The 12,322-nt window shown below is 39.6% G+C and overlaps 2 protein-coding genes across 2 annotated transcripts; one reads left to right on the top strand and one right to left on the bottom strand.

Annotated features, from left to right (window-relative positions):
* Positions 1-2,642: 2,642 nt before the first annotated feature.
* On the top strand, positions 2,643-4,040 carry LOC125221427 (beta-D-glucosyl crocetin beta-1,6-glucosyltransferase-like). Its single transcript, XM_048123545.1, has one exon. It carries the CDS (start codon positions 2,643-2,645, stop codon positions 4,038-4,040), a length of 1,398 nt encoding a protein of 465 aa, XP_047979502.1.
* A 6,224-nt stretch (positions 4,041-10,264) lies between these two features.
* Positions 10,265-11,159, bottom strand: LOC125221428 (UDP-glucosyltransferase 29-like). The gene is made up of 2 exons (XM_048123546.1): positions 10,601-11,159; positions 10,265-10,539 (listed from the first exon to the last, which is right to left on the bottom strand). Exons 1-2 carry the CDS (start codon positions 11,157-11,159, stop codon positions 10,265-10,267), a joined length of 834 nt encoding a protein of 277 aa, XP_047979503.1.
* Positions 11,160-12,322: the final 1,163 nt, after the last annotated feature.

Here is a 12,322-nt window from a genome sequence, read left to right on the forward strand (position 1 = left end):
CCACCTATGAAGCCTATGTAATTTTTAGGATTTTAATTATATAATTTTTTAGTAATTTGTAATATTATTTCAGGTATTTTTAATGCATTTTAATATTGTGAAAATGTTTTTAGTATTTGAAGTATTTAAATTGAATAATAGAATGGTGAGACCCTTGAGCATGCTATTCGGCTCTTGCGGAAGAGTAGAGAATTAAAATGGAATAAAGGTGGGTCCGGATGTAAAACTAATTCATTATGCAGTTGTAGATTTGTACTCCCTCCGTTCCATAGTAGTGGAGGCATTTCTTTTCATACCCGATTTAAGAAAAATTGTGTTAAATGAGTTAAGTAAATAAAGAATAAAGTATGATATGAAAACGATAGATCGATAAAGATAGAATAGTGAGGGTAAAGTATGATATGAAAAAGGTGGATAGCATGTATCATCACATTTTTCTATAATGATCTTTTAACTTTAAATTGAAGTATCAAGTCATGCTTATTTCGTTTTTTTAACTACGAAAATATGTTAGAAGTGAAGATTACCTCAGATTACATATATACACTCGTTTATCCGATGAATTCACAGCCAATGAATTGAAGAGAAATATTTGTTGTGTATGTGAGGGAATGAAAGAGGTGAAGGGTGAAAGAGGTATTTCATTAACCTTTTGAATTTAAGTCTACCTTATCATTTTATCTCTAATATTTGCCTCCTGCTATTGTAGATAATTCCATTAACCTTTTGAATTTAAGTCTAGCTTATCATTTTATCCCTTGGTCAAAGTACACAGTTGGACTCTTATTTTGAGAAGATGACTGTAAAACTTTGTGAAATTACTAAAATAATATGATTCCGTATGTAACATTTCTCTAGACTCTATACCAACATATAGCATTTTCAGTTTCAGATATATGTATTGCCGAGTTTCTTCCATAACTACTTTAACTTTAGAGTGAACTTCAAAAATGGTCCCTGTATTATAGGTTTATCTCGAAAATGGTTCTTGGACTTTAAAAATATCACCAGTAGTCCCTGGACTAAGGGTTAATATAAAAAACGGTCCTTTTGCACTGTTTCGAGACGATAATACCCTTTTGAGGGGTTTTGGGGGGTTTGGACAATTTGGTCTTTTTACACTTTCAACATTTTAAATCTGATATTATTTTAGCTATGTACTAAATCTGATATTATTTCAAAATTATCATTCTTCTTCCCTTTTGGCATCCTTCACTTTGTTTCTTCATTTCAATATTAGATTTAATTTTGCAAAATCAAATTTTAAATTTCAGTTTTTAAATATCAATAAATTTTTAAATAACAAAAATTAATAGTCGTAATCAATATTTGATAGTGTCTAATATTTAATCAGTAAGAAATGTCAACACCTTAATTTTAATCAATATTTAATAGCTTTAATCATAAATAGATCATATAACACGATTTATTCTGAAATAAATATGCATCTAATGTAAGACTAATATAATTTTCGTTTATTAATTTGAAAACAATCAAAATGACTAGAAAATTTCAACAAAAATACGCCAATATAAAATTTTTAGTCAACTTCATAATATTTAATCACAAGCAATTATAACAACCGAACGAAGACTAAATAAAATAGCTCTTATTTTTCCATCATGATTAATATTATTTTTCTGTACTTCTTCAATTCAATTGAATATTATATTAAATAACAAAAATTAATAGTTTTAATCAATATTTATAGTGTCTATGAATTAATAGTTTTAATTAAAAAAATTTATTGATATTTAAAAATCAAAATTTATAATTTAATTTTATAAATTAAATCTAATATTGAAATAAAGAAACAAAGTGAAGGATGATAGAAGGGAAGAAGAATGATAATTTTAAAATAATATCAGATTTAGTACATAACTGAAATAATATTAGATTTAAAATGTTAAAAGTGTAAAAAGACCAAATTGCCCAAAACCCCCCAAAACCCCTCAAAAGGGCATTTTCGTTTCGAAACAGTGCAAAAGGACCGTTTTTGATATTAACCCTTAGTCCAGGGACTACTGGTGATATTTTTAAAGTTTAAGGACCATTTTCGAGATAAACTCATAGTCCAGGGACCATTTTTGAAGTTCACTCTTAACTTCAATGAACAACTACATCATTTTTGCATTAAAATACTTAAAAGCCATAATTAATTAAATAAAACATGGCATGCGAGTGAGTGTGAATAGCTGGATCACAAAAGACCACTATTATTATTATAATTAATTAATTAATTAATTACTAATTAATATACAAAAGGATTCTAACCACACTATTTACTTTATTCTCTATTTTACTTTACTATATTTTATTTTAGCTTTTATTTAACTTACTAAAGCATAATTTTCTTATTCTCCTTGTCAAAAGAAACACCCTAAATATGATGGGACGGTGAGAGTAAATTCGATTTGACGAAAAAATATATTGGTAACATCCAAACAAGAAAGCCGGCTTATAGATAGATATTATGTACATACTACATTAATATACAATTCAAACTTGACTTGGAACCATCAAAACTTTGAATATATATATTATAATCAAACTCCCCCTCCCCTCATAGTATTAATTAACTCAATACAACAAATTAAAACTAGTGGAGTAGTAACCTATTTTGTTTGTGTGTTGATCATCAAATGGAGCCAAATGAAGCAAGTCTCTCCATCCTTATGTTCCCATGGCTAGCTCATGGCCATGTCTTCCCCTACCTTGAGCTAGCCAAGAATCTCACCAAACACAACTTCACCATCTTCTTCTGCTCCACTCCCATCATCCTCCAATCCCTCCCCATCCCCCACCACCTCCCCATCACCCTCATCCCCCTCCACCTCCCCTCCCCGCCGGAGCTCCCACCGGACCTCCACACAACGAAGCACGTGCCGCCCCACCTCATGCCCCTCCTCCGCGACACGTTCCACACCTCCAAGGCCGCCTTCTCCGCCATCCTCGCCTCCCTCCGCCCCGACATCCTCCTCTTCGACGCCTTCCAGCCCTGGGCCGCCGAAGCAGCCGCCAAGATTGACATCCCCGCCGTCCACTTCGCCACCACCGGCGCCGCCGCCTACTCCTTCTACTACCACCTCTTCTTTAAAAAAAACACCCCCTTCCCCCACGACGCGCTCTACCTCCGCCCCCACGAGCTGGAAGCCCTCCAGCAGGCCGCTGACTCCAACCTGAGAGACAGCGACCTCAGCGAGGGGCTTCCCCACTTCACGCGGTCCCGCGACGTTATCCTGATGAAAACGTCGCGGGGCGTGGAGGGGAAGTATTTGGACTACTTGTCCCTCTTGTGTAACAAGAAAATAGTCCCGGTGGGCCCACTTATTACAACGACGACGACAACAACAACAACAGAAAAAACAGACATCATGGATTGGTTAAGCAAGAAAGAGAGATGGTCAACGATTTACATCTCATTTGGAAGCGAGAACTATTTAAACAAGAAACAAATGGAAGAAATGGCGAAGGGTCTAGAAGCTTCGAGAGCCAACTTCATATGGGTGGTGAGGTTTCCCTTAGGAGAGAGAGAGGAAGAAGAAAAGGAAGAAGAAGGAATTCTTCCGCTAGGGTTTGAAGAGAGAGTTGGAGAGAGGGGGAAGATTGTGAAGGGGTGGGCCCCGCAGGCGGAGATTCTGGCGCATGAGAGTGTCTGTGGCTTTGTGAGTCACTGTGGGATGAGTTCGACGATCGAGAGTGTGTATTTTGGGGTGCCGGTGATCGGAGTTCCGTTCAAGGTGGACCAGCCGTTGAATTCGAGGGTGCTCGTGGAGGCCGGGGTCGGTGTAGAGGTGGCCAGGGACGACAGCGGGGATTTCCGAGGGGATGACGTGGCGGAGGCGATCAGGCGGGTGGTGGAAGGTGGGGAGGAGATGAGGGTGCGGGCAGCCGGGATGAGGGAGACGATGAGGGGAGAGGAAGAGTGCGCGGTGGCTGAGGCCGCCGCGCATCTCAGGCGGATTTGTGGGGAGGGTTTTGTTAAACATGATAGGAGTACAATAGAGAAGAATGGCTTAGGTTCGACGTTGTTTCATTAGTTGGTGAAGAAAGTGTAATGTAATTTTATCAGAGTATAGTACTATTTTGGTCCTTTACATATGGCCGATTTATGATTTTGGTCTAGAACATTCACTTTTTAAAAAGTAAGTCCGAAACAAATGAAAAATGATATTGTTTGCATCCTTTTTTTACGGCAACGTCAATTCTCGACAGTCAACCGTCAATTAGCAAAAATTTGACCGGATTAGACTTAATCTGAAATTATTAGTTGGTTAATATTATGTTAATTATTTTGCTAATAATTCAATTTTTAAAATATTTTTGAATATGAATAATCAATTATCATTTTTCACTAAAGAACTCCGATTCCGACCAAACGTCAATCTCTCTCTTTTCTTTCTTCTCTCTCGTCACTCTCTAAGAAGAACCCTAGTTCCGATCCGATTCCAACCGATTATTGTTGGTTGCCATGAGTTGGAAGTCGTCGTACCCAAACCACCATTACACCGAAGGTCTCTCCGACGTGAAAAAATCTTATGCGAGGAAGAGGAAAAAGGCTGAAACGAGCGATTCACGTCCGCCTGACACCGAACAAGGACCGTCGGCTGCGTCGGGATTTGTGGGTTCTAACCCTAGCTCTGACGCAGATGTCAATTCTTCTCTGAAAATAAACCCTACTTCTTCAGTGGGTGACCGTCGATCTTCCCTAGAAAACGACCCCAATTTTGAGAGGACGAAGAACCCCCGATAGGCCCGTCATTGTGGGTTTTGATGGTTTTTTAGGTGTTAATGGTGTTAAGGTTGATACATTGCCTTATGACAATATTTTTTTTTTTTATGTAACATGTAACTATGGTTGTTTTTTAGCATGTATCAGGCGTAAATTGCTTATGACATTACCTTATGACATTATCAGGTGTAAATGGCTTAATTTGTGATTTGTTGTTTAATGCAATACCTTATGCCTATGTCTTTTTGATCGGTTAAATGTTCAGGACCAATACGAAGTAAAAAATGAATTTGAAGGACCACTTTGTATTGTATTTTGTTGTCCATTTATTGGTTCAGTTTGATGTCAATTTATTGGCATAGTCGATGAAGAAACAATCACATAGAGGAAGCAATCCCATAACGTATGAAACCAACGTCACTCACAAAATTTTGTAACTGTAACTCTGCAATTGGTGTGCGTAAATGTTCAGGACCAAATGGAACTAAAAAATTTATAAGGACTACTTTGACTTATACTTTAGGATTGTCCAATTAGGGCTTTCTGACGATTTTTCTAAGAACATCATGAACGATTCACTGCAAAATTCAAATACGAACAACACTACAACAAATTCTAATTACTTATCTACTTCAAAATTCAAATAGATTCACAAATACTACATCAAATTACTTGAATATACACATAAGTGTTGCAACAACAACAAAACAAAGAACAACAAAGCTCAAAACATTCATTAATTTTTGGATTTTTTTCATTATTTCGGTCAAATTCAAAGCCAGCTCCTCAAAATCGGCACCACCGACCGAGGATGACGAAGAAGAGGCCCGATTTGGCTCGTAATTTCGACATCACGATTTGACTGGCACCACTTGAAGAAACCGCATTCCTTCGTCTCACGTGTGAAGTAAAGCTTCCCCCTCGACGGTTTGCCTTGTCCGATGACAATACGGAGCGCCGCCATCTTCTTACGATAGCAGAAAGCGTAGCTAAATCGGAAGTCTTCGAAGTCACAGTAGCGGTCGCGGTCGTGGTCGACGGAGACGAAGACGGAGTTCCGGCTACACGTCGAACTGCCCATGTTTGAAGGTGTTTGTGGAGGAAGAAGAAGAATGAGATGGAGAAAAAGAATTAGGGTTCTTGAGGAGGAAGAAGAAGAATAAGCGGGAGAAAATGGGGGGAGAAATTTGAATGAAATGAGAGTTAGGATTTTGTGTTTAATATTAAACTATTTAAAAATGTAAAGCCAAAAATTAAAAAACATATATTGAATTAGCTACAGTAATTAAATTCTGCTAATCGGGTCAAATTTTCACTAATTGACGGTTGACCGTCGAGAATTGACGGTGCCGTAAAAAAAGGATGCAAACGATATCATTTTTCATTTGTTTTGGACTTACTTTTTGAAAAGTGAATGTTCTGGACTAAAATCATAAATTGACCATATGTAAAGGACCAAAAGAGGATTATACTCTTTTAAAAAAATTTAAATTTGTTTACAAATTATAGTTTATCTCGAACTACAAATATTTTAAGTTGATGCATGTTTTCTTCTTAATTGTTGTTCTCTTTGTCCGATGGTACTTGGTAGTTATGGCCATTTATCGAATTACTAAATTTTATGGCTGGCTACGTTCAACAAAATAGAATTAAAAAATGAGATGCTTTTTATAATTTGGTTTTAACAATCTTGCTGCGTACATTTGCTTCACCTAATTGTGGACCATTAAGTATTAAACAATTTATGTAAAATTAATTCATCTGTAGTTGTAGATTTGTAGTATCTGATAATTCAAGCATCAAGTTCCCAAAACATATGTTTCTATTTCTTCTCCATGTTCATTATGAAATATGACAGTTGACAGCAACAGAAATCTTGTTGCAGTTAATCTTGAACAGAACAGAATACACCTTTTGTTGATGATAGGGTTTAGCTTCCCTATCGAGAGGTTTGTAGAGCACGCGAAGATTGAACGGAATAGAAGAGGATAAACCTAGTTGAAGTGCTAGGGTTTCGGAACCAAGAATGAGAATAGAAGTTAATTCATATTTCTCAATGAATGAAAATGCTATAGAATTCTATTATTTATAAAATTCTAAACCTAAAAAGTATCTTGCTAATCAAGCAAGATAATTAAATAAAAAGATTACAATAATTAAGGATAACCAACTAAAATAAAAGATACTATAAATCAAATCAAATAAAAGATACTGGAGATGATCTTTGACGAGATTCACTAAATCGGGGTCCCTATCAACTCTCCCACCGTTGAAAACCACCTTGCCCTCAAGGTGGAAGGCAAAATAAGAACAGTTAAACTTGTATCCTGCCTTCGTAGCTACAATAGCAGGCTTCGAAGTAATTCTTGTTTCCTTCAAAATTATTTGTACGTGGAAGACACTTGAATCCTCAAGACAACCAGTAACAAATATGGTCAAATGAGCAATCAAAATTCCATGTTCGCTGGCTAGGACATCAAGCTCCATAATCACACCAAAATTATGCACAAGAGCAGCCTTCACATTGTCATCTGAAATAAAAAATTCAAAGGCTACCAGAATCTGGTTTCCTAAATCACATCTCCCAATGACAATATAATTAGTGAATATGCCCCCATGATATTTAATAATATCTCTTGTAGCCATGACCAAACAAGCATCATTCACCCTGCACCCAATTTCTCCAGTCAAACCATTGAACTTCAAGTCAAATCTAGCGACAACAACCTCACAGTAATCGACAGTTTTGACAAAAGAGACAATCCCGAACAAGAGGCAGGCACAACAGCCAAAAAGAACCCAGAACTTAGTCAAGGGGTCCAATGAGGAAGTATGATCATTCAAAGTGTAACCATCAACAAATTTGATGATAAAAGAACCACCTGGATCGAAGTTGTGATCTCGATGTACGTCGCTAACCAGTTCACATAAGCTTTCTTTCTCAAGATGAGCATGCCCGACCTGAAGAGTTTCATATATCCGCACACCATCTCCACAATAGGCCACTTCTATTGGCTTAGAATCCATCAAATCCCACACACTATTCTCCATCTCAAGAGTCAGCAGGAGCAACAGGGGAATCAACGAAGTGTGTATGTGCTCCCGCAAGTGCTCAATGTCCGACAAAACATTCTCCAATTCAAGCGCAGTACTGGAGTGTAAAGTGCAAGCACTTGGCAGCCTCCAACCCATGCTAAAGCTTCTGTTGGAACATTCAACATCTTTGCGCGGAGGGATCGAGCGGGCATCTGAGGCAAGTTCTTTGTCCCTTCTGTGTAAGACTTGATAGGACTGGAGGTCCTGGATTTTTGGACAGCATTGAAGTCTGCTCGAGTTCTCACCAGCTCGACTAACATCTGACTCAAAGGCCCCTGCTCCTGGGTCAAATATGTGAATTCCTTTGTCTCTACCAAATTGAAGAGTATCACGACTCCCTTCGCCATATCTCTCCAGAACTTTTGAGCATAAAGTTGAATCTGCAGGGGTTTTATTACTTTGAATAGCCTTGTCCAACACCCCAATAACTTGCTCTCCATTAGCTTTGTATCTGAAACGGTCATGGGCGGCTCCATCATCATCAATTCTGGGTGAGCGAGCAAAAATCCGGAGACCGGCATGGATTGGCAGCCCTTCTCGTGGCGGGGTGTTACGGCCATTGTAGCATGGATCAAGGAGACCAGGTGCATTTCCAGAAAACCCGTGAATAGGTCGCGCCGCAGCCTGCGACTCACCGTCGTGGCCGGCATCAACGTCATTTATTTCCTTCATAGCAACGTCGTCCTCTAACTGCCCAGAACTGAATGCGGCATTGAAAATAATATGTTCAGCCTTCACAACCAAACTCCCAGAATCAAATACATTATCGGTAACAAATTCTTCCACTTTACATGCGCCCTTGCTATTTGGATCGAAACTCTCATCATTGTCAATTCTGCGAGCACAACTCCAGTTAGAAACAATGGTGTTGGTCGATTCCATGTTCTTGTTCATACTCCCATCGCAAATACTCCCTCCGTCCCGGATAATTCGGGTCACTTTGACCGGCACGGGTTTTAAGAATTGTAATGAAAAGTGGGTTAAAAAGTTAGTGGAATGTGGGTCCTACCTTTATATATTAGTTTTATAATAAAATGTGAGTAGGAATAAGTTAGTGGAATATGGGGTCCACTACCAAAAATGGTAAAAGTGAAGTGGGACAAATTATGTGGGACGGACTGAAATGGAAAACTGGGACGAATTATCTGGGACGGAGGGAGTAAATGTCTTGGGACCACTTTCCTTAGCAAAATTTTGGCTAGAATCTGCACTCAAAGTTTGAGCAGCAAAATGAGTGACATCACTTACTTGTGTGATCTCCTCTTTATGCTGCGGTGGTTGATGATTGGGCTCCCGATTCACGACTGGGCACGTCATTTTGCGGTTGGGCTTCGGCTGGTCACGGCTCGTCCTTCCCATCCCCATAAACAGCCTAGGTGTGGCGGTCGCCGCGTAGGGTTGGTAAAATTTGGGATCGAACCGCTGCTCTACTGCCAATAAGAAATCATCCCAACTCTTACCTTCGTTAGTTATCTCCCAATATTCCCTCCAATCTGATGCTGGGTGATCGAATAAATATTGTGTAAGATAGAGACGATCATCTAGCGGTGTGTAGTGGTAGTTATAGTACTCTTGGATCTTACGGATCCAATCTGGGGCGTTTTCTCCATCGAAACGTGGTGGCTCGAGGCGGAGGCGTGGTAGGGCCCAGGGTTTGATACCTGGCGGTGGGTTTGTGACCGACGGCAGAAGAGACCAGCCCCGCTGCGGTGTCAGGACCAGCTGTTGGTCCGGCGGCTCCTTCGGTCTCTGATGCGGAGGTGAGCGCTCAGCAAGGCTGCCTGGAGCCTCCCCGATCAGCGTTTGCTGCTCGAAATTTTCCGCGAAGGCTTGATTTTGAGTTTTGATCAGTTGTTTTAATTCCAAGAGCATATCATCGATGGTTGGGTGGTGGTTTTCGGATTCCTTGAGAAAAGGCACGGTTCTGTAGAAGGATAAGTGTATGTATGTGAGTTAAGGTTGCAACAAAAACTTGGGTTTCTAGAAAAATCGTGAATTTGAGAGAATTGATTAAGGTGGGAAAAGAGTAAATCAATGAAGCACCAATTGATAGGGTTTAGCTTCCCTATCGAGAGGTTTGTAGAGCACGCGAAGATTGAACGGAACAAAAGAGGATAAACCTAGTTGAAGTGCTAGGGTTTCGGAACCAAGAATGAGAATAGAAGTTAATTCATATTTCTCAATGAATGAAAATGCTATAGAATTCTATTATTTATAGAATTCTAAACCTAAAAAGTATCTTGCTAATCAAGCAAGATAATTAAATAAAAAGATTACAATAATTAAGGATAACCAACTAAAATAAAAGATACTATAAATCAAATCAAATAAAAGATACTGGAGATGATCTTTGACGAGATTCACTAAATCGGGGTCCCTATCAGTTGATCAATCATAAAAACACACAAATCCTAAACCAGAAACAGTTTGCCACACTTATTTCTTGTTCTTGGCACAAATCTTCAATAGCTGCTGAGCTACTTCATTCACCTCTTCGTCTTCCTTCTCTCTCAACGTCTCACTCAATTTCTGAGCCCTGCTCCTCAGACCTTCATACAACACATTCTTCTCCACAATCACCTTATTGATTGCTTTGGCAACCTCCTCTCCCACATAAACTTCATTTTCATGATCCTTTTCCACCACCACACCAACCCCGAGCTCCACCATTAGCTGAGCGTTCATAGGCTGATCAACATTCATCGGCATGGCTATAACCAGAACACCAAAATATATGCTCTCTGTGATTGAACTCCTTCCACAATGACTCACAAAGCCACCTATACTCGGATGGCCTAATATCTTTGTCTATGGCGCCCATCTCCTTCACTGTTTCAAGAAACCCTGCAGGCAGTTCTTCTTCGATCAGTCTGATGCCCAGGCCCGCCTCCACCTCAGCAGGAAATCTGATCACCCACAAGAAGTTAGCATCACAAAGATCCAGCCCTTTTGCTATTTCCTCAATCTGCTTCTTGGATAAAAATAATTCACTGCCAAAGGAGATGTATATGGTAGAATCAAGATTCTTCCCATTTAGCCATTTCATGATCTCGATATCCCCGTGCCTGTTAGCATCAGCAGCGATCAAGGGACCAATGCAAACTATCTGCTTTTTGTTCAAAGCAGAGAGATAGTCTGCATACTTCTCCTCAACATGCTTGGAGCTCTTTGACAAGACTATGTCTGTTGATCTTGCCATCGCTCCATATGCAAAATCATCATCAGCATCCTTCAAATTTTGCGCAAGAAGAGCTAGCCACCTGGGCAGATCATCATCAGGAAGACCTATAGCTGGAAATGGGAAGGTAGCACCACTCCCCACTGAATACATATGGTGGAGGTAAGACAAGGCTGTTGCACCGGAGGTTGAGAAGTAGACACAAGGTATTCCTTTGGATGGAGCGATCTTGCGCGCCCATAGTTGGTATACGTCGAATATGGCAAGATCTGGCTTTAGGGAATCCTAAATAAGAGGGGGCATTGAGAGTGTGGTAAAGCTATCCCAAGAGCAAAACCGTGAGGGCTTTTCCCAAAGCGGACAATATCATACTAATTTGGAGGAAGCCAAGAAGATTCTCGGCATGGAGATTACAAGGGATAGAGAGGAAGGCAAGCTTTGGCTGACACAGAAGCAATATTTGACCAAAGTACTTCAGCGTTTTGGTATAAACGATGATTCCAAAACTGTAAGTACCCCACTTGCTCCTCATTTGAAACTTAGCTCTCAATTATCTCCAAATACGAATGATGAGCGAGAATATATGGCGAAAGTTCCCTATGCTAACGCAGTTGGAAGCTTGATGTATGCAGTGGTGTGTACAAGACCAGACATTTCACATGCCGTTCGTATTGTGAGCAGATACATGCATGATCCAGGCAAGGGTCATTGGCAAGCTGTGAAATGGATTCTGCGGTATATTAAAGATACTGTAGATATTGGTTTATTGTTTGAGCAGGATAAATCACTTGCTCATTTTGCACTTGGATCTTGTGATTCTGACTATGCTGGTGATTTGGATAACCGAAGATCTATAACTGGCTATTTGTTCACTTTAGCAAGTGCGCCGGTTAGTTGGAAGTCTACTTTGCAGTCAACGGTAGCTTTGTCTACGACAGAGGCAGAGTATATGGCCATTACTGAAGCTGTAAAGGAGGAAATTTGGCTTCATGGGTTGCTGAAAGAATTGGGTGTTGGTCAGAAACAAGTGTATTCTGACAGCCAGAGTGCTATTTATTTAGCAAAGATTCAGGTCTTTCATGCAAGGACGAAGCACATTGATGTTTGCTATCATTTTGTGCGGGAAATTCTCGAAGAAGAGGAAATTGTCATAAGAAAGGTTCCGACTTTAGAGAATCCCGTAGATATGTTGACCAAGGTAGTTACGAAAGCCAAGTTTGAACATTGTTTGGACTTGGTTAATATTCTGTGAATTGGAGTTGGTGCTTGACAGCGCCAATATGAAAGCACCGCGGGTTATTTATTTGGGTGGAAAA

The sequence above is a fragment of the Salvia hispanica genome, chromosome 4 (genome assembly GCF_023119035.1).
Source record: "Salvia hispanica cultivar TCC Black 2014 chromosome 4, UniMelb_Shisp_WGS_1.0, whole genome shotgun sequence".
Lineage (NCBI taxonomy): Eukaryota > Viridiplantae > Streptophyta > Magnoliopsida > Lamiales > Lamiaceae > Salvia > Salvia hispanica.